Here is a 21,846-nt window from a genome sequence, read left to right as displayed (position 1 = left end):
CATCAGTGGTCCAGAAGTTAATTGACAGCATGCCAGGGCAGATTGCGGAGGTCTTGAAAAAGAAGGGTCAACACTGCAAATATTAACTCTTTGCATCAACTTCATGTAATTGTCAATAAAAGCCTTGACACTTATGAAATGCTTGTAAGTATACTTCAGTATTCCATAGTAACATCTGACAAAAATATCTAAAGACACTGAAGTACCAAATTTTGTGTAAATAATTTTGTCATTCTCAAAACTTTTGGCTTCGACTGTACAGTCGGTAATACACTCGTGTCCCCCGGCGACCGGTTCATTCATCTTTATTTTATCCCGTCAGGCTGCAAAAGCTTTGATTTCCTCCTGAACTATATTTAATAGCGATAACGGGGTATGCAACACCTAAGACTAGCATTCCTAAGCATTAGCCACTCTAGCATGGTGGTGGAAAGTGGTGTCTTCACTGACATTTTCAACCTCTCCCTGACAGTCTGTAATACCTACATATTTCAAAAAGACCACCATAGTCCCTGTGGCCAAGAAAGCGAATGTAACCTGCCTAAATGACTACTGCCCGTAGCACTCACATCTGTAGCCATGAAGTGCTTTGAAAGGCTGGTCATGGCTCACATCAACACTATCATCCTGGATACCCTAAACCCACTCCAATTTGCATACCGATCCAACAGATCCACAGATGACAATCTCAATCCACACTGCCCTTTCCCACCTGGACAAAAGGAACACCTGTATGAGTATGCTAGTCATTGACAACAGCTCAGCGTTCAACACCATAGTGCCCACAAAGCTCCTCACTAAGCTAAGGACCCTGGGGCTAAACTCCCTCTGCAACTGGATCCTGGACTTCCTGACGGGCCCGTCAGCAAGACAAAGGAGAAGATCGTGGACTATTGGAAAAGGGCCAAACACACCCCCATTCACATCAACTGAGCTGTAGTGGAGCAGGTCGAGAGTTTCAAGTTCCTAGGTGTCCACATCACCAACAAACTATCATTGGCCAAACACACTAAGACAGTCACGAAGAGGGCACGACGACAAACCCCAGACAGGTTGCATCACCGCCTGGTATGGCAACAGCTCGGTATCCGACCGTAAGGTGCTAGAGGGTAGAGCGTACAGCCCAGTACATCACCGGGGCCAAGCTTCCTACCATCCAGGACCTCTATACTAAGCAGTGTCAAGGAAAGCCCAAAAAATGGTCAAAGCCTCCAGTCACCCAAGTCATAGACTGTCCTCTTTGCTACCACACGGCAAGCGGTGCCGGAGCACCAAGTCTAGATCCAAAAGGCTCTTTAACAGCTTCTACCCCCAAGCCATAAGACTACTGAACAATTAATAAAATGGCCACCTGGACTATTTGAATTGACCTCCCCCCTTGGTTTTTACACTGCTGCTACTCGCTGTTTATTATCTATGCATAGTCCCTTTACCCCTACCTACATGTACAAATTAACTCGACTAACCGGTACCCCCTGTATATAACCTCATTATTGTTATTTTATTGTGTTACTAAATAAAGTAAAAAATGAAAATATTTTATTTACTCTATTTTCTTCAAACTGCATTGTTGGTCAAGGGCTTGTAAGTAAGCATTTCACGCTAAGGGCTACACCTGTTGTATTCGGCGCATATGGCAAATACAATTAGATTTCCCCCCGGTTTTTTCCACCTTCTCGCCATTAAATCTAGTCGTGGAAATCGAAGCCTTGCAGCCTGAATGGAGAATATTTAATGTACAAATCGGTCACATGGGGAAAAGAGTGCATTAGCTTCTGTACACATCAAGCCCAGATGATAGTGGAGATCAAAAAAGCCCACTAGCGGCTGCTCAGACTACCAGAGACACACACACACACACCAGTACTAAGGAGGTGTCTCACCTTCTGATAGTATGCAGGGTTCCCGGTGAGGTAAGTGAGGTGGACAAACTCCATGTGGAGGGTTCCAAACTCTGCTAGGATACTACTGCCTGCTGACGCCCAGCCCCAGTTACGACCCACACCACTGAACACAGGGAGAACAGACACACTTTGAATCATTAAATACAGAATCATGCTGAAATGAGATTGTTGCAGTAGGGGACGTAAATCTAGGGTTGCGTTGTGATCCGAGACTGACCTCTTGAGGTTGACCATGGCCCAGGGTATGCCTGTGGGAGTGTTGAAGGCTGGGAGCAGCTTCTCAGCCAACTGAACCGCCTTCACCTTAAACACCTAGAGACAGAGAGGGCGAATGAAAGTTGAGAAAATGCTTCAGAAAGAGAGGAAACATACTTACGAGACGTAACAATACAGCAGACAGCAAGAGTTTACATGGGACAAAGAAACATCACAAAGCATCTGAGCTGGTTTACAGGAGGCTCAGTTCTCTTCTCAGAGACCACTAGAATAACCGGACACACACACATGAAGAATGCACAACTTCACTACATGACCAAAAGTACGTGGACACCTGCTCGACAAACATCTCATTCCAAAATAATGGGCATTAATATGGAGTTGGTCCCCCCTTTGCAGCTATAACAGCCTCCACTCATCTGGGAAGGCTTTCCACTAGATGTTGGAATATTGTTGCGGGAACATTAGTGGGGTCGGGCGATAGGTCTGGCTCGCAGTCAGCGTTCCAATTCATCCCAAAGGTGTTCAATGGGATTGAGGTCAGGGCTCTCTGCAGGTCAGTCAAGTTCTTCCACAACGATCAAGACGAACCAGAATAATCTAGAATCTCATTGTATGCTGTAGCGTTAAGATTTCCCTTCACTGGAACTAACGGGCCTAGCCCGAACCATGAAAAACAGCCCAGACAATTTTGCAGAAATTGTACAAACTGACTTGTTGGAAAGGTTGCATCCTATGATGGTGCTACGTTGAAAGTCACTGAGCTCTTCAGTAAGGCCATTCTACTGTGAATGTCTATGGAGAATGCATGGCTGTGTGCTCAATTTTATATACCCGTCAGAAACAGGTGTGGCTCAAAGAGCGGAATGCACTCATTTGAAGTGGTGCCCACATACTTTGGTACATGTAGTGTACTTCAGGTGTCAAATAGCTACATGAAATCAAATAGCTTAATTATCCTTACTATGAATTTCTTAAAACAATTCCATACAGCTTAGAAGAACCCCCCTGGCTTTGACTCTCATTGGTTAACAAGCTCTCCCTCTCGCCACCCCCTTATCATGATTAGCTGTGAGGCCAGGTTGGCAGGCCGGGTCAGTCGGCAGTATTCCCAGAATGCAGATTTGGAACTCTGGCTGGCAGGTCGTAGTGCTGACTCTAATCTGCTGCTCCCAACTATCCTAGACTTTAAGAGCTGATCCTGTTATTACCCATATGAGTATATGAGCCCTGGTCTCACTGGGATAGACCCGCAGGACCACTCAGCCTGCCAGGGAGCACGCACACACACAAAAAAATAAAAACACTATAACAAACAACGATCTTGGCAAAAAAATTAAATGCAATTTCACGTGCAATACAGATCAAAACACTTGGGTAAACTGTTAGAATCATTATTTATAATAAGAAGCAAAAAGTAGCATTGTTCGTGTTCGCATTTCACCTAACAGAACAGCACGCAAACATAGTGAATCTAACAGCGAGGAGGAGGAACTGCAGTACTTGAGTGCCATGGCGTTGGTGTGTGGGAAGCAGCCGCAAAAGGAGAAAAAAACTGAGTTAACTATAAAAACTAACATTACACCCGGCTAGAATGAGTCTCATAATACTGCATGCGATTTGGATCTCTGCACATTTCAATATTTTGATTTCGATGTGAATTAGATTAATTGTGCAGCCCTAACACACATTGAGGCACACAAACACACACACTCTCCGTCATCTCTCTCTCCGGGGGAGTATGCCACTGTGTACATGTAATGGAGTCCCATAAAATGATCAGAAGGTATACTGGTGAAATCTGGTGAATGAGCCTGTTTAGGAAGAAGGCCCTCAAAGGCTCCAGGGAGAGACAGGATTAGGTCTCACGATTCTACGTCTATGGGGTTTACACAGTTTATTACTTCGCTAATTACAGTTTATTACTTCGCTAATTATTGTTTCACTTAATCCTGTGCCATTCCTTTATTATTTGTCATATACTATATTCTATGGTATCAGGCCTCAGAAACAAGCTTGGAAAACCATGGGACTGTGTTCTTGGGAATTCATCCACAACTGCGTGACTGAATTTACTAATGAAGCAATTGAGCTGCGGTTTTACCTGAGCTCAGGCCATTCTAGCCAATCAAGATTGTATGCCCTCCAACAACCAATTAAATTGCATGATTATCTTCTATATGACCTAGCTGATTCTCTCACATCCATACTATTCATATGCAGTCCCTCCCTCCCTCGGTGCAATGGCAGCCGGCCAGTGTGACAGAGGGAGCGGTGTTCTGCATTTGATGGGCTCCATGTTTAACAATATGAAAGTGAGTCAAACGCTCCCTAGCGAGACAGACACAGCCTCGGCTCACAGCACCAAACTGAAAGAGATAGCAAAGTAGAGCACAGCATACATGATAAACCAGGGAGAGCACACAAGATGGAGGGAGGGAGAAAGGAAGGAAAAATATGTATTGTAGAGACAGCTGTCTAGCTGCAGTGTCAGTGTCCCAGCTCATTATCTTACATTACAAGACCTGCTCCCTTCTCCTGTTTTCTCTCTGCAATCAGCTTGCTCTCTGTGTTTCCCGCCCCAGTCTCTCTCGCTCCCCCATCGCTCGCTCCCCCCATTGTTTCTCTCTCTGCGGAGAGGTTATTACTCTGTACAGGCTGTTAGCTGTTGTCCTCCTGGTCTAAACAGTAGAGTGCCAAGCAGCTTTCACCGAAACTACATATCCCAGAGGCAATAGCACCTTTCACCTAATCTACACATACAAGACACTAGGATATTTGTATTTATTTTATTGTCATTTCTTATTCCTATGGTCGAGTCACAATATATACATTGATCTTTTAAAATGTTTCTTTAAATAAGCTTCGTTATACAATTAAAATATAAAATTCACTGCATTTCTAAGTCAGCCATAATCAAATGAATTCAGTACTTGTGAACTTATACCTAGGTTAAATATAAGCCTCCCTTACCCATAAGACCCACTAATAACGTAATTATTTTATCAAAATAGTTTAATCTGCTTTTTTGCAATCACTGATATGGCTTTCAAGTCGGTCTATGAAAATGCCCTTTGTTACAAATTTAACCAGAACCATGCATGTTTCAGTCTCCATATGACCCATTCTGTTGGACCAAAAACTCAAATACAAATAGTGAGTTGAAACCACTTGTCAGAGAGGAAGAAGGGATCTCTCGTCTTGGGGGAGGGGCTTGGTACGTGTATAAATGGGAAGGTTCACACAGCAAAGAATGGAGCGGGGATGAGGGGATGAGACCAAAAAGACATGAACAAGCGGACATACAGTGGTTCTTCCTTTAAAGGTTTCACGCTTGCTCCGCCGTTCGTGGTAGATCGAGGCATTCTGTCATTGCACCACAATACCACAGGGGGAGTTAGAACGCTGATCTATCAGTAATTAATGGAGGCATTTTCAGTCTAAGAGTCCTCTCTTCTCTGGCACTAGATTTGTGCATCAGGCAACAATGACAAACTGTCGGTGGTCCTGGAGTTAAGAGAGAACTTGGGTAAATACAATGGGGGAATTACACTTGACACGTGGAATGACGATTTTTGAAAAATAGGCATGGTGGGCTTTTGGTTTCTCTCCCTCTAAAAACAGAAATAAATCATTCTAAGTAACAAAGTGTTTTTATTTACCACAGTGTGAAAGACTGATAGCCCCTCTATAGAAAGTCCTTCTTTGCTGTTGAAGATAGTTATTTTTTTAAACAAGCCATAGAACGTTGGTTGCAATTTCAGTTTAATCCACCAGAAAAGACAAAACAAATAATACAACAAATAGTGTGGTTCAACTTAGATGTGCTAATTGATTAAAAAAAACACACATTATTAATTGGAACCTTTATCAAGTGGAAGGGAGGAAAAGTAAGGAAGTCGTCTGTGGGCCCTGCATTAAAGACTATAATTGGTTAAAGAAAAATGTGATAAATAAAAATATACCCGTTTCATTTAAGGACCAAAAAAATGACAGCTGTGCCGTATAGATTGCAAAATCGCTGGGAAGAGATTTGAGATGTCGCGATTCAATGGCATATGGTTTATGAACTCTGCCAAATCATTTACCGTTCCTCCTGAAAGCCCTAATCTGCTCACTTAAATGAACAGAGATCCTGGTCATGGTGCTACAGTATGTTGTTATAGCATCAAAGTGAGGAAAATCGGCAATCTGAAGTATACTTATGGCTTATCGTAAACTGCAAGTCACACCTTTCAAGTACTCCTCACCTCACCCCACCCCAAACTCCAGAGAGGTTAACACAGTTACCATTCAAAAACAAGTTATTTATAAAAAATAAACATAAATGACATTGCGACCAAAGAAAACAGACAAAGTTCTCATCAAGCCAGCTCCCCGTTCCAGGGTTAGGACTGTAACCATCAGAGGACTAGAAAAAGAGATTGTGAACTCTGCAAACAATGTTTCCACTCTGAGAATGGTAAATTACTCATTAATACATTCATTCAATACAAAAGAGGCCATCCACTCATGGACTATTAGCAGGACAATACACTTGCCAAGAAGGAGGGGAGGGGGAGCATTGTAATTGTATAAAAGCCCCTTAGATATTTCTCTGTAACGTTTTACATCTCTAAATCAATATCACAGACTAGATTTGCCCTGACGAAAAATGCCCCTTAGATATTAATTTAGAATCCTTAAATTAGATCTACAGGGACGTTTTATTGATCTGCAAGTATTTTCATTCAGAAGCCACCTCTTAATGAGTTCCGAGAGCTGTGCCATACCAATTATTATTGGATTATTCACCATGGCAACCACTTGTTAGTATAAAATGGGAAATTATGTGCAATTGATTTTTTCTATCGAATTCAATAATATATTTGTAGTACTGTAGATGCTGTGTTTTTATTTACAGTAATGATGGACAGTTGGAGGCATTTTGTTTTTCACAAGCGTAGCAGGCTGTGAATTCTGTAAACAAGGTTCCCATGGATGGGCTATTTGCAAGACAATAGACTTCAACCTTTATAAAAGGATAGTCTAATAGCTCGGCTACTGTCGGTGTGAAAAGAAATCGCCCCCAACTTGCAATGTATTAAGTACTCTAAAGTTGTACATTTCTAACTCTAAACCTCATGCAACCGGAAAATGTTGGATCAAGCATATATTGTACCGTATTTGCTCATCAACATATTTATGCTTTCGTTAATAAAATAATGATAAAAATACTCATTCAAAATGCAGATGGAGGGAATAAATATCACTGAATGACAGAGCATGGGGACTGGTCTTTATAAATCAGATTTTTATGTGGAAATGTAGGGGTTAATTTGCTCTTCACTCGCAGTCACTTAGTAGCCTAGACCTACACCCGAACCGGTCACGTTGTACGTCTTTTCCGACCTGAAACCCTCAATTAAATAGTTTTAGCAGTGATTGTAAAATTAAAATCAAGGCTCCATTTCTTATTTAGTTTATAACTAAAATGCTTGACTGTAATTAAAGACATGGATGACTTGTATGCTGTGTGATGACATGCACAAATCAATGAGTGATTGATGTACTGTATATTTAAGCAGGCCTTTATGCCAATAAGTATGTTACGCTAAAACAGCTACAGTAACAAATGCATTTTTGTTTTCTTGGAATAGAAACACGTTGTCCAGTGCCATATCTTCCTAACAGAAACCTAGGCCTACAGTACCACAGCAACAGTAAAAAATACATTTCAATTTTTCTTGGAATAGAAAAAAACAGTATTCAAATTAATTAAGCTACATTTCTAAAAATCAATCCAATATTGTCTGTTCTATTCAAGGCTCCCTTTGACTTGACACAATGTGCCATAGAAATTTGTGGCAGCCTGCATGCTGTGCTGCAGTACGACAACTTTTAAAGGAAGAACCACTGTAAATGGCCATGAAAAAATACAATAAACAATTCTTGCGATACAGGCATTTTGAATATCGCACCAAAACATATATTCTATTAAATGAAATTCAGTCAATATTGCCCAGCCCAACCAGAGGCACTAGCACCTTTCACCTAAACTACATATCCCAGAGGACCAAGCACCTTTCAGGAGAGAAAGAATGAGATGGGCAGAGTGAAGGAGTTTGTGAGAGAAAAAAATACAGTAATGAAACTGACCGAATGGAGAAAGAAGGGAAAGAAGAGGAGAGAGGGGGAGAGCAGAGGAGTACACATCATCCATCACTGCATGGCAGGGCTAGTTCTCTGGCATGCACACACACATGGAATAAAGGACTCAAAGAGCTATAATCCAATGGACGAACGATATCACCCCTCCCAACCACAACACTCCTCCAGCCTCAACATCTCTGATTCCCTACCACAACAGCTCTGATTCCCTACCACAACAGCTCTGATTCCCTACCACAACAGCTCTGATTCCCTACCACAACATCTCTGATTCCCTACCACAACATCTCTGATTCCCTACCACAACATCTCTGATTCCCTACCACACCCAGCCTCAACATCGCTCTGATTCCCTACCACACCCAGCCGCAACATCTCTCTGATTCCATACCACACCAATACTCCAGCCTCTGCAGAATTATCACCATTTATTCAGAGGGGGAAAGAGGGAGAGGTGAGAGTAACATCAGAGAGTGAATGAGAAGAGGACAGTGGAAGTTAAGCAAGCGAGTGAAGGAAAGGAGGGGAGGAGAGATGAGCATTAAGAGGGAACATGGAGCACAGCCAGAGATCTGCTCCTGTTAGACGAAGAGCGTGGGGCCGGCAGAGAGGCCGAAACGCATGGCTGGAGCTCAATTCCACCACTCGCATTCCTCTAATAGGAGCAGGGAGAGGGGGATGACTGATACCGCAGGGGAGAGAGACAGAAAGAGGGGAAAAAGAGGGGGAGACAGGAGGAGAATTTGTGGTCATTTTCATTAGAGCTAGAGGGCAGATAAGAATGTTGGGAGGTGTGTGTGTTCATTAACATGGTGCACCTCAAGTGTTATTTCCCAGGCGACCATCTCTAACCTGTGGGGCTCCATCACTCCCCAGATGGCTAATGAAAGACTCTATCCTCCTTTCTCTTCTTCTCCTTGCTTTCACTCCCTTTGCGTTCCTAATCTGAGCCTATTTTTCATTTTGCTCTCCCCTGCCTCTGCTTCTCTACCTCTTTTGCATTCTGTTCAGCTGAACAAAGTCTGGTGCTTCATCAACAGCCTGTCAAATACACCCCCCCCCCCCCCCCCCACACACAAAGTAAACCCTCCCCCGCCTCCCACAATTGACACACACACAGCAAAAACTCCCCCCTTTCCAGACACACACACACAGTGTAAACCAATCCCAGGTGAATAGTTACCTCCTGTCCTGAGAGGTAATAGGCGGAAAGCAGTCCTCCAATGAAGCGGATGTTGACCTCGAAGACAGACACCTCAGCGTTCTGAGGAAACAGAGGAGAGGGGGATCAATCAGAGACAGAGCACAGTACTGCCAGAGCAGCCTTGCACCAAAAACACATCCTATATACTGCACAGTAACACTAACACCAGTTTGTAATGGCACACATTCCTAAATTCAACTAGCCTACTATTCAGACCAACAGTAACACCAAATTCATATGTCAGACTAATAAAAAAATAAGAAATGTACCTTTCCAAGTACTACCACAAATACAAACTTGTTCCCTGTGTAATACCCTCAACGTTCTCTCAAACAACCTGAATGGGCTGTAAATCCAACTGTCACCCTGGGAGAGTGGAGAAAGAGGTGGAGTGGGAAGGCAGCCCTGTCAGCTCCGCTACTCATTTCCAACGACATTTAGGAGCCAGGTGCAGAGCGCCGTCGTAAAACATCCTGTGTTAGAAAGTCTGCGGTTGGTCAGGTTATGCACACTACTGCACACCACCAAATATGATAGCTGCCATATGGGTGATGTGCGCACACACACCACACAGTACCAAAAAAAGAGACTGAAAACCTCAACGCAGTAACTATAAGTCATTCTGGTTATGCAGAAAATCAGAAACGTAACAATCATACATTCAGGTGTCTCAATTCATGTCATTCATGTGACTCCTGTAAACACACTGTGTAAGAATGAGAATACTGAAAGACTTCATACAAAGTAGATGTGAGAAGTCAGAAATGTTCTTTCCTCACCCCTGCAGTATTTCAACTCCTTTGAAATACGATGTGGCTTTTCATATTCAAAAGAATCTTGCATGAAACATTTAACATATGTCAGAATTTTCCTTTAAACCATTTTAAATTGTGAATGTTACTCCATATTAAAATCAGGTTAATCAAATCCAAGTGGGACATCATGTACGAGGCCTAATTCATCTCCCACAGTGCTATCCATTCAAATCTTACTTTAAACTCAGGTTTATTCATTCCGATCCCAGCATTGACTAACAGACTACATTAATTCAGTCGTGTCAATTAAATCGGACTGCATTCAGAGTCATCCATCACTACAGGGTGGTCTAGTACAGGCCTTGCAGGAGCCATCCAGCTTTCGATGATTCACTACAAAGGACACGCCAACATGGCAGCTATTTAATCATTAATTATTAGAGGCTTTCACACACACACGCTGCGCGCGAACACACACACACACGCGCTGCGCGCGCACACACACACACACACACGCTGCGCACACACACGCTGCGCACACACGCTGCGCACACACGCTGCGCACACACGCTGCGCACACGCGCTGCGCACACACACACACGCGCTGCGCACACACACACACGCGCTGCGCACACACACACACACGCTGCGCACACACACACTGCGCACACACACACTGCGCACACACACACACACACACGCTGCACACACACACGCTGCGCGCGCACACACGCTGCGCACACACACGCTGCGCACACACACACGCTGCGCGCACACGCTGCTCACACACACACACACACACACACAAGTTGCGCGCAGCGCGAACACACACACGGAACAAGAATAGACTGACGAGTTCCAGAAGAAAGTGACTAGTTTCTGGACATTTTGAGCCTATAATCGAACCCACAATTGCAGATGCTCCACATACTCAACGTGTAAAGAAGGCCAGTTTTATTGCCTCTAATCAGCACAACAGTTTTTGGCTGTGCTGACATAATTGCAAAAGGATTTTCTAATTATCAATTAGGCTTTTAAAATGATAAACTTGGAAAAGCTAACACAACGTGCCATTGGAACACAGAAGCGATGGTTGCTGATAATGGGCCTCAGTACACCTAGAGTTGAAGTAGGAAGTTTACATACACCTTAGCCAAATACATTTCAACTCAGTTTTTCACAATCCTGACATTTAATCCTAGTAAAAATGACCTGTTTTAGGTCAGTTAGGATCATCACTTTATTTTAAGTATGTGAAATGTCAGAATAATAGTAGAGATCATTTGATTTATTTCAGCTGTTATTTCTTTCATCACATTCCCAGTGGGTCAGAAGTTTACACACTTAATTGGTATTTGGTAGCATAGCCTTTAAATTGTTTAACTTGGGTGAACAGTTTTGGGTAGCCTTCCACAAGCTTCCCACAATAAGTTGGGTGAATTTTGGCCCATTCCTCCTGACAGAGCTGGTGTAACTGAGTCAGGTTTGTAGGCCTCCTTGCTGGCAAACACTTTTTCAGTTCTGCCCACAAATCTTCTATAGGATTGACGTCAGGGCTTTGTGATGGCCACTCCAATACCTTGACTTTGTTGTCCTTAAGCCATTTTGCCACAACTTTGGAAGTATGCTTGGGGTCATTGTCCATTTGGAAGACCCATTTGCGACCAAGCTTTAACTTCCTGACTGATGTCTTGAGATGTTGCCTCAACATATCCACATAATTTTCTTCCCTCATTACGCCATCTATTTTGTGAAGTGCACCAGTCCCTCCTGTAGCAGAGCACCCACACAACATGACGCTGCCACTCCCGTGCTTCAAGGTTGGGATGGTGTTCTTCGGCTTGTAAGTCTCCCCCTTTTTCCTCCAAACATAACAATGGCCATTATGGCCAAACAGTTCTATTTTTGTTTCGTCAGACCAGAGGACAGTTCTCCAAAAATTATGATCTTTGTCCCCATGTGCATATGCTGGCTTTGTTATGGCGTTTTGGAGCAGTGGCTTCTTCCTTGCTGAGCAGCCTTTCAGGTTATTTCGATATATGACTTGTTTCACTCTGGATATATATACTTTTGAACCGGTTTCCTCCAGCATCTTCACAAGGTCCTTTGCTGTTGTTCTGGGATTGATTTGCACTTTTCGCACCAAAGTTCGTTCATCTTTAGGAGACAGAACGTGTGTGTTTATACTTGCGTACAATTGTTTGTACAGATGAATGTGGTACCTTCAGGCATTTGGAAATTGCGCCTAAGGATGAACCAGACTTGTGGAGGTCTACAAATACATCCACAGGTACACCTCCGATAGGCTAATTGACATCATTTGAGCCAATCAGAAGCTTCTAAAGCCATCACAATTTTCTGGAATTTTCCAAACTGTTTGAAGGCACAGTCATCTTAGTGTACGTAAACTTCTGACCCACTGGAATTGTGATACAGTGAAATAATCTGTAAACAATTGTTGGAAATTTGTGGAGTGGTTTAAAAACAAATTTAAATGACTACAACCTAAGTGTATGTAAACTTCCATTAAAAACCAGCCATTTCCAGCTACAATAGTCATTTACAACATTAACCTCTCTGGGATCGTTCGGGACGCTAGCATCCCACCTCGCCAACAGCCAGGGAAATTGCAGGGAGCCAAATTCAAAAAAACAGAAAACAGAAATCTCATAATTAAAATTCCTCAACTATACAAGTAGTTTACACCATTTTGAAGATACACTTCTCGTTAATCCAACCACAGTGTCCGATTTCAAAAGGGCTTTTCGGCGACAGGAGAACATATCATTATGTTAGGTTAGCAACTAGTCACAGAAAGCATTCAGCCATTTTCCAACCAAAGAGAGGTGTCACAAAAAGCAGAAATATAGATCAAATTAATCACTAACCTTTGACGATCTTCATCAGATGACACTCCCAGGACTCAATGTTACACAATACATATATGTTTTGTTCGATCAAGTTCATATTTATATCCAAAAACCTCAGTTTACATTGGCACCATTGTTCAGAAATGCCTCCAAAACATCTGGAGAAATTGCAGAGAGCCACATAAATAACATAAACACTCATCATAAACTTTGATGAAAGATATCTTTTACATGGAATTATAGATCAACTTGTTTTAATGCAACCGCTGTGTCAGATTTCAAAAAAGCTTTACAGCAAAAGCAAAATAATCCAAGAACAGCGTTCAGTCACAAAATCAAGCCATACAGTTACCCATCAAATTGTGGATGCAAAAAAAGTCATAAATAGCATTATAAATCGTCACTTGCCTTTGCTGATCTTCGTGGGGAATGTACTCCCAGGACTCCCTCAAGAAATGTTCATTTTGTTCGAATACGTCCATATTTATGTCCAAATACCTCTATTTTGTTTGCGCGTTTGGTTCACTATTCCAAAGGCACAGTGCGAGAGCGCAAAATCCAGACGAAAAGTCAAAAGAGTTCCATTACAGTTTGTAGAAACATGTCAAACGATGTTTACAATCAATCCTTGGGGACTTTTTATAATAAATCTTCAAAAATATTCCAACCGGAAAGCACGGCGTGACCGCGCAGTAAACAACTGATTGGCCACAGCCTAGTCCATTTGTTGAAACAGCTCTTATTTGACCCCCTTCCACAATAGAAGCCTCAAACATCATTCTAAAGACTGTTGACATCTTCTGGAAGCCTTGGGAAAGTGCAATCTGCCCCCATAGACACAGCATATTGGATTGGCAATCACTTAAAGGAAACAACAAACCTCAGATTTCTCACTTCCTGGTTGGATTTGTCTCAGGTTTTCACCTGCCATATGAGTTCTGTTATACTCACAGACATCATACAAACAGTTTTAGAAACTTTAGTGTTTTCTATCCAATACTACTAATAATATGCATATATTAGCATCTGGGACAGAGTAGCAGGTAGTTTACTCTGGGCACCTTATTCATCCAAGCTACTCAATACTGGCCCCGTCACCAAGAAGTTAACAAGGTCTACACTGTATTTCTGATCAAGTTGTTATTTTAATGGACTTTTTTTGTTGCTTTTCTTTAAAAACCAAGGACATTTCTAAATGACCCCAAACTTTTGAACGGTAGTGTGTGTGTGTATAGGGTAGCCTAGTGGTTAGAGCGTTAGACTAGTAACAGAAAGGTTGCAAGTTCAAACCCCCGAGCTGACAAGGTACAAATCTGTCGTTCTGCCCCTGAACAGGCAGTTAACCCACTGTTCCTAGGCCGTCATTGAAAATAAGAATTTGTTCTTAACTGACATGCCTAGTAAAATAAAGGTAAAATAAAATAAAATATATATACACACACATTTTGTCCTTCTATCCCTCTCCCTCAGAGCTGACCGGAGCAGTTCAGAGGTAAATTACATTCCACAGGGTCAGCCTGTCATAAACACACACCGCCTGTGCTGTCATTAACTCTGCAGGGCTTTAATAACCCTAGCCTGAGTGAGCGAGGTTGAGGGAGAGAGACTGGTAAAACAGAAAATCAAGACAGAGGGGGAGATGCTCAGGCAGAGAAACAGACATGTGTCTCAGTCAGGGATGTACTGATTGTCGTCCATTGGCCCTTTGTGGTCTGGTGAGGGAGTTTATAAGCGAGAACCAGACAGACAGCCAGACAGACAGCCAGCCAGCGCCTCCTCTCAGCCTCTGCTCTCCTCTCTCAAGCAATCTCTCCCTCTCCTCTTTGCCTCTCCAATCTGCATATTTTTCATTCTCCCTCACCCCCCTCTCTTGCATGCCTTCTATATCTCACCTTCTCGGTTTCTCCTGGGTAAACAGAGTAAGGGTCTGGCTTAATGATCAGTGAGATGTCCGGGCAGCCAATCCCCTCCGTGGCTAACTCAGACCACGCTCTGCTCCAGACTCCCAGGCCTACCACCAAATGACTCAACTTATCTGGCTCTGCACTGGAACTTCTGCTGCCGCAGTGTCAATAATACTAATAACAATATAATATACAGTGCATTCGTAAAGTATTCAGACCCCTTGACTTATTCCACTTTGTTACATTACAGCCTTATTCTAAAATATATTACAAATTCATCAATCTACACACAATAGCCCATAATGACAAAGCAAAAAAAGGTTTAGAAATGTTTGCATATTAAAAAAAATACAGAAATACCTTATTTACAAGTATTCAGACCTTTTGCTATGAGACTCGAAATTGAGCTCAGGTGCATCCTGTTTCCATTGATCAGTCTTGAGATTTTTCTACAACTTGATTGTAGTACACCAGTGGACATGATTTGGAAAGGCACAGACCTGTCTATATACATTTCCACAGAAAAAAAAATCTAGATTCTCTGGCCTGATGAAACCAAGATTGAACTATTTGCCCTGAATGTCAAGCGTCACGTCTGGACGAAACCTGGCACCATCCCTACGGTGAAGCATGGTGGTGACAGCATCATGCTGTGTGGATATTTTTCAGCGGCAGGGACTGGGAGACTATGGAAGGATCGAGGGAAAGATTTACGGAGCCAAGTACACAGAGATCCTTGATGAAACTCTGCTCCAGAGGGGTCAGAACATTAGACTGGGGCGAAGGATCACCTCCCAACAGGACAACGACCCTAAGTACACAGCCAACAATGCAGGAGTGGCTTCGGAAAAAGTCTCTGAAAGTCCTTAAGTGGTCCTGCCAGAGCCCGGACTTGAACCCGATCTACCATCTCTGGAGAGACCTGAAAATATCTGTGCAGTGACGCCCCCCCATCCAACCTAACAGAGCTTGAGAGGATCTGCAGACAAGACTGGGAGAAACTCCACAAATAGAGGTGTGCCACGGTTGTCGTCTCAAACCCCAATCTCGAGGCTGTAATCACTGTCAAAGGTTCTTCAACAAAGTACTGAGTAAGGGTCTGAATACTTATGTAAATGTTATCAGTTTTTTTAAATGTATTATAAACTTGCAAAAATGTCTAAAAACCTGTTTTTGCTTTGTCATTATAAGGTATTGTGTGTAGATTAATGAGGGGGGAAAAACAATTTAATCTATTTTAGAGTAAGGCTGTAAAATACTTACTTTGAATACTTTCCAAATGCACTGTATATGCCATTTAGCAGATGCTTTAATCCAAAGCGGCATGAGGCAGTCATGCGTGCGGACACATTTATAAATAACACCTTGTGTAATATACTATTCTAACGTGCAACAGTAAATTGAGACCAACTGGGGTTAATCCGAGGGCCTTCAAAAGGGGGGCCCACGAGCCGCCAGTTGCCCATCCCTGATGTAAACATAGATCAGTAACATCCTCCCTCTCTTTTTCTCATCCATCTCCCATCTCTCCATCTTCCACAATCTTCCTTTTCCTTCTCTCCCTCTACCCCAGAGCTGTCCAGAGGTTAATTACATTCCACAGTGTCAGCCTGTCAAACATTCACACCCCACCTGTGCTGTCATTACATATGCAGGGCTTTAATAACCCTAGCCTGAGAGAGAGCGAGAGGGGTAAAACAGAGAATCAAGACAGAGGGGGAGATGGCAGAGAAACAGACAGGTGTCTCAGTCAGGGGTGTACTGATTGCAGTCCATTTGCCCTTTATGTGGTCTGAATCACTTTCCCTGCCCACATCATTTCCATGACTCCGACCAGCGTGTCCAGTTCTCCCTCCATCACAGCAACACTAGACGCTCCTTTCCTCATGTCTCAAAAGGCTTCACTACTGGACAGGGACTAAAAACCAGAGCCCTCTGTCCGTAGCTTGGCGTGCTCTCTAGAGCCCCGTCTGTGTGGTTGATAGAGGGATCTGAATAAGGTATAAGTGGCATCAAGCAAGTTGTTGTTGTTGGTTCTAGGTTCTCTGAAGGTTCTACCACATGCTTATATGGCACTGAAGACTACAAGCCAGAAGGTGGCAAAGTAGAGAGTTTTCACTACTGAAGTACAGAAACAAAGGTTTTGTGCTCTACTCACCACGCTGAAGTCCAGGTTCTGCTCTATCCACTCTTGTCCGTCCTTGAACTCGTCGTGAAGTCCCATCATGTACAGGCTGTCTAAGGCGTCTACTATGGTGGCCCCCATCTGGGAATTACCTGGACAGAGGACATACACAGGGTTAGGGTCTCATGTAACAATAAATAATGCAACCAAAGGTCCTTATTACCATATATATCAGGGTTAGGGGTCAATTCCATTTAAATTCCAGTCAATTCAGGTAGAACATTGAAATTCCAATTCTTATCAATAAGGAAAATGTAGAATTTCGATAATTTTCTGAGTTGACTGGAATTTAAATGGAATTGACCCGAACCCTGATACACACAGTATGTGTGGCCCATGTCAAATGAATGAAACCCACACAGGGTTCTCCCCAGGATTTTTTATCAAGGTGTTGCTGCAGAGTCCTGTAAAAGTAGGAGGCCTGGAACGTGGCAGTTCTCACCCAGTTCCTGCAATCTAGTGCAAAAAAAATATTAGGGCAGAGTTCCCAACTTTCAGGCCTCCCTTCCAGCATTGGGGAATATCCTGCGCTCCACTTCCAGCATTGGGGAACATCCCGCGCTCCCCATGTCTATTTATATGGGCACAAGCACTGTTCATGACAAACTGTTGGCAGAGAGAAAATGTTGCAGTTTTAAAGCTAATTGTCTTGCCATTGTATACATTTTGCCTTGTCTAATGTGTATTCATGTGATATTTGAGTGACTCAAACATTACAACAAATTCTATGGGCAAAAGAACCTAGCTAAAAAAACATTATGAAGTTCTAAGGTATGCAATGACTGACATGACAAGAGGAAAACTCATGATGCACTACCCAATTCCGAAATTGCCCCTTGTGCATTCTACTACAACAACTTTCAAGAGTACAGGGGCGTGCCCCACAGTTTGGGAACCACTGTATTAGGGTGTGGTGCCTGGCCTTAAATGTTAACATAGAAATGTTTTAAATAGTGTCGCAGCGCCCCTCATACATTCTTTGGGGAGAACTCCTGGGCCAAGACTTTTTCCTTGTCAGGTCACTTGGTCAGGGAACACTCCTGGTTTGTTGTATAATGTCCCCTTAAGGTGTTGTCCCCCTAAAAGTAGGAGGTGCTGTGCCACTACAGCGGGCGTGACTTTGGATCCCATTTTAGCATGGACATTAAGGAGCGATCAGCCAATGATCAGAGTATCGCCATCTTCAAATTGGGTTGCCTATGGTTTATAAATCTCTAGGATGCACCATGACTTTACAATTACCACTACGACCCACCTACCCCTGTCACTGTGAAGGCTGAATGAGTGAGAGGAATAGCAGCCCTCTCCTCTCTGGAGTCTAGGGTAATCACTAGCTCACCTTCAATGGAGAGAGCGAGAGAGACGCCATTACGGCTAGCAGGGATCTTCATTAAAACACAACTGACAGCCAAACCACTCACACTCCTCCCCTCCCTCAATGTGACCACAGGCCAAGGGAGTGATGCAGTCTGCCCAGGGTGGTGAGTGTGGGTCATTATAATTCACTTTAACTAACAGCAAAGCTCTATCACTGGAGTTCTGTTTAATACCGCTGAAGCGGCCTTAGTTTAATACTACATCTTAATACTGCAGCTCAGTTTGATGGTACAGCTGTAATACTGTTGCTCTTTTTGATACATTTCTAGTACTATACCTACATCTCTGCATGCATTTCACTGCAACAAGTATTTCACTGCACCTTTAATACATGCTGTTAACTGTGTATGTGGCTTTGCTGGTGAACCCTAATGAGGAGAGAACCAGCCAGGCTGTAGTTCTGCTGGAGCTGCAGTGTTATCACTACTGACAGCAGTCCTAAATCACTCTAAAAATACACCCACCGGGCTGGCTGGCTGAGGCTGAGACTCTGGCCTGCCTGCGATCTGGACAGATTGGCCCTCCTGGAAGCAGAACAGACTCACAGCCCTTTCCCCCCCAATTTCGATCTTGTCTCATCGCTGCAACTCCACAACGGTCTAGGGAGGCGAAGGTTGAGTCATGCGTCCCCAGAAACATGACCCGCCAAACCGCCATTCTTAACACCCGCCCGCTTATTAACCCAGAAGCCAGCTGCACCAATGTGTCGGAGGAAACACCATTTACCTGACAACAGAGGTCAGCTTGCAGGCGCCCGGCCTGCCACAAGGAGTCGCAATGAGCCCAGGAAAGCTGGATTGGCATTTATACCTGGAAGTATTTAAAGATGCCAGACATTGTAAATCTGATACAAATTGTCCTGGATAAGGTTTATTTGGGGAATAATCATAACAGCTACTTTCTTCCTCCCTACCCTCTCCTCTGCCAATTTCATTGGGTGACAGATTTTCTAGCGCTCCAGTATAAATCCACACATGGCACGGAACGTGATGTTTCATTATTCACTCATTTTCTCTGGCGTGTGTGTGCATGTCTGTGTGAGGGGGGGAAATGGAGGGGGAGGAAGAGCTCCACTCAGACCAGACCAGACCCTGGGCCCAGTGTAGAGGGAGTTTGAGGGAGAACCAGACAGCTACTGCGCTGAAGCTGAGACCGAGTCCATTCCAAAGCCTCCTCTCAGCCTCCTATATCTAGCAATCTCTCCCACTCTGCTCTTTGACGCTCCCCTCTACACATTTTGCATTCTCCCTAACCCCTTCCTCTCACCTCTCTTGCATCCCTCCAACAGCTCACCCTCTCTGTTCCTCCTGAGTAAACAGCATGTGGGTCTGGCTTAATGATCAGTGTGGAGTAAGGGAAGCCAATCTCCTCATGGCCGACTCAGACCACGCTCTGCTCCTTCCGCCCACCACCAAATGACTGGCTCTGCACTGGAACATCTGCTGCTGCAGCATCTACAGTATAATAACAATATGTCATTTAGCAGACACTTTTACCAAAAGCGACATAGTCATGTGTGCATAAATTTGACATATGGGTGGTTCTGGGAATCGAACCCACTACCCTGGCGTTACAACCGCTAAGCTCTACAACCTGAGCTACAAAGGACCATCTGTCCATTAGCCGGCTCCTATGAGCATCTCTGACTGGGCCTTTCACTGAGGACATGACCCTACATGCACAGATTGACTGGGGGGTTTCTGTCAGCGACACACCATCACCACCAAGACGCTGGCCAAGCCAGAAACAATTCAGGCTCCCTCCCACTAAGAACACAACTGGTTATATACTAATGACTGGATTAAAGCTGTAAGTCATCTCTCTTCCCAAAGGGTTTGCTGTTAGCTCCACAGGACTACAACACCAGAGATTGTAAACAGAACACACTGGGTCTGTTAACACAGATGGCTTGATCGGAGTCTTGCTTGCCACTGTGTTTGAGATGACATTCAGCGCTCTGCCTTCTCAGTGAAGCTGAGAGTCCTAAGGAGAATTTACAACGTTTTTTTCTGATTGTCTATTATTTACTGTTAAGGTTAACTAGAGAGTCAAGATATCAACAATGACAAGAGGATGCCTGCTGGATGCCTTAAGCTGCAGTTACAACGCAACTTGCACGCAATTTTAGTTGCTTGGAACACAGTTGCTTCTCGATTGCTCCATGAAACACCCCGCAACTAATAAACTTGATTGCATCCAATTGAAACTTTTCAACTTTGTGTAACTAGTTGCAAGCAACAGCCAATCAAAACTAATGCTTTTGTCACATGATCCATTCAAAGATTTGGGAAGTTGTCATGTCAACAAAACAGCTGTCAGTGCTGTGGAAACCGTGTTCAAGGTGGACAGTAGAGACATTACCCAAACTAGCACTGTATAAAGAAATACTGGAATCAGGGCTGGTACATGGTTTGGAAGTCAATTTATAACATTTCTGAAGTGAACCCAGACCTCTCTCTGACCCGTTTAAACAAAAATTGTTCAACATGTGCTGCGCCAGCTAGCAAACTCGTTAGCTCATTGCTAGCTACACTATATATAGACACAAAAGTATATGGACACCCGTTCAAATTAGTGAATTAGGCTGTTTCAGCCACACCTGTTGCTGTTAGGTATAAAACCGAGCACACAGACATACAATCTCCATAAATAAACATGGGCAGTGGAATGGCCTTACTGAAGAGCTCAGTGACTGTCAAAGTGGCACCGTCATAGAATGCCACCTTTCCAATAAGTCAGTTTGTCAAATTTCTGCCCTGCTAGAGCTGCCCCGGTCAACTGTAAGTGCTGTTATTGTGAAGTGTAACGTCTAGAAACAGCAATAGCTCAGCCGCGAAGTAGTAGGGCCACACAAGCTCACAGAATGGGACCGCCGAGTGCTGAAGCACGTAGCATGTAAAATCGTCTGTCCTCAGTTGCAACACTCACTACAGAGTTCCAAAATGCCTCTGGAAGCAACGTCAGCACAAGAGCTGTTCGTTGGGAGCTTCATGAAATTGGGTTTTCATGGCCGAGTAGCCGCACACAAGCCTAGGCCCTTAAGTTCCAGTGAAGGGAAATCTTAACGCTATAGCATACAATGACATTCTAGATGATTCTGACCCCGTGCACAAAGCGAGGTCCATACAGAATTCGTTTGTCGAGATCGGTGTGGAAGATCTTGACTGGCCTGCACAGAGCCCTGACCTCAACCCCATCGAATACCTTTGGGATGAATTGGAACACCTACTGCAAGCCTTTCAATAGCCCAACATCAGTGCCCAACCTCACGAATGCTTGGG

At 43.6% G+C, this 21,846-nt stretch overlaps 1 protein-coding gene across 5 annotated transcripts in view; it reads right to left on the bottom strand.

Annotated features, from left to right (window-relative positions):
* Nucleotides 1–21,846, bottom strand: part of LOC135519158 (mannosyl-oligosaccharide 1,2-alpha-mannosidase IB) — a 126,425-nt gene that overhangs the window by 39,046 nt on the left and 65,533 nt on the right. For 4 of the 5 annotated variants that reach the window (XM_064944236.1, XM_064944238.1, XM_064944237.1 and 1 more), the window contains 4 exons: nucleotides 17,162–17,280; nucleotides 9,454–9,534; nucleotides 2,122–2,216; nucleotides 1,884–2,007 (listed from right to left, as the gene is read on the bottom strand). In XM_064944236.1, coding sequence (XP_064800308.1) covers nucleotides 1,884–2,007; nucleotides 2,122–2,216; nucleotides 9,454–9,534; nucleotides 17,162–17,280 — 419 coding nt within the window. Of the gene's footprint in view, nucleotides 1–1,883; nucleotides 2,008–2,121; nucleotides 2,217–9,453; nucleotides 9,535–17,161; nucleotides 17,281–19,831; nucleotides 20,020–21,846 lie in introns of all 5 variants that reach the window. The other variant, XM_064944240.1, reaches the window with a different exon arrangement.

The sequence above is a fragment of the Oncorhynchus masou genome, chromosome 29 (genome assembly GCF_036934945.1).
Source record: "Oncorhynchus masou masou isolate Uvic2021 chromosome 29, UVic_Omas_1.1, whole genome shotgun sequence".
NCBI classification, from domain to species: Eukaryota; Metazoa; Chordata; class Actinopteri; order Salmoniformes; family Salmonidae; genus Oncorhynchus; species Oncorhynchus masou.
The sequence above is the reverse complement of the archived record's forward strand: the minus strand, read 5'-3'. Positions and strand labels throughout refer to the sequence as shown.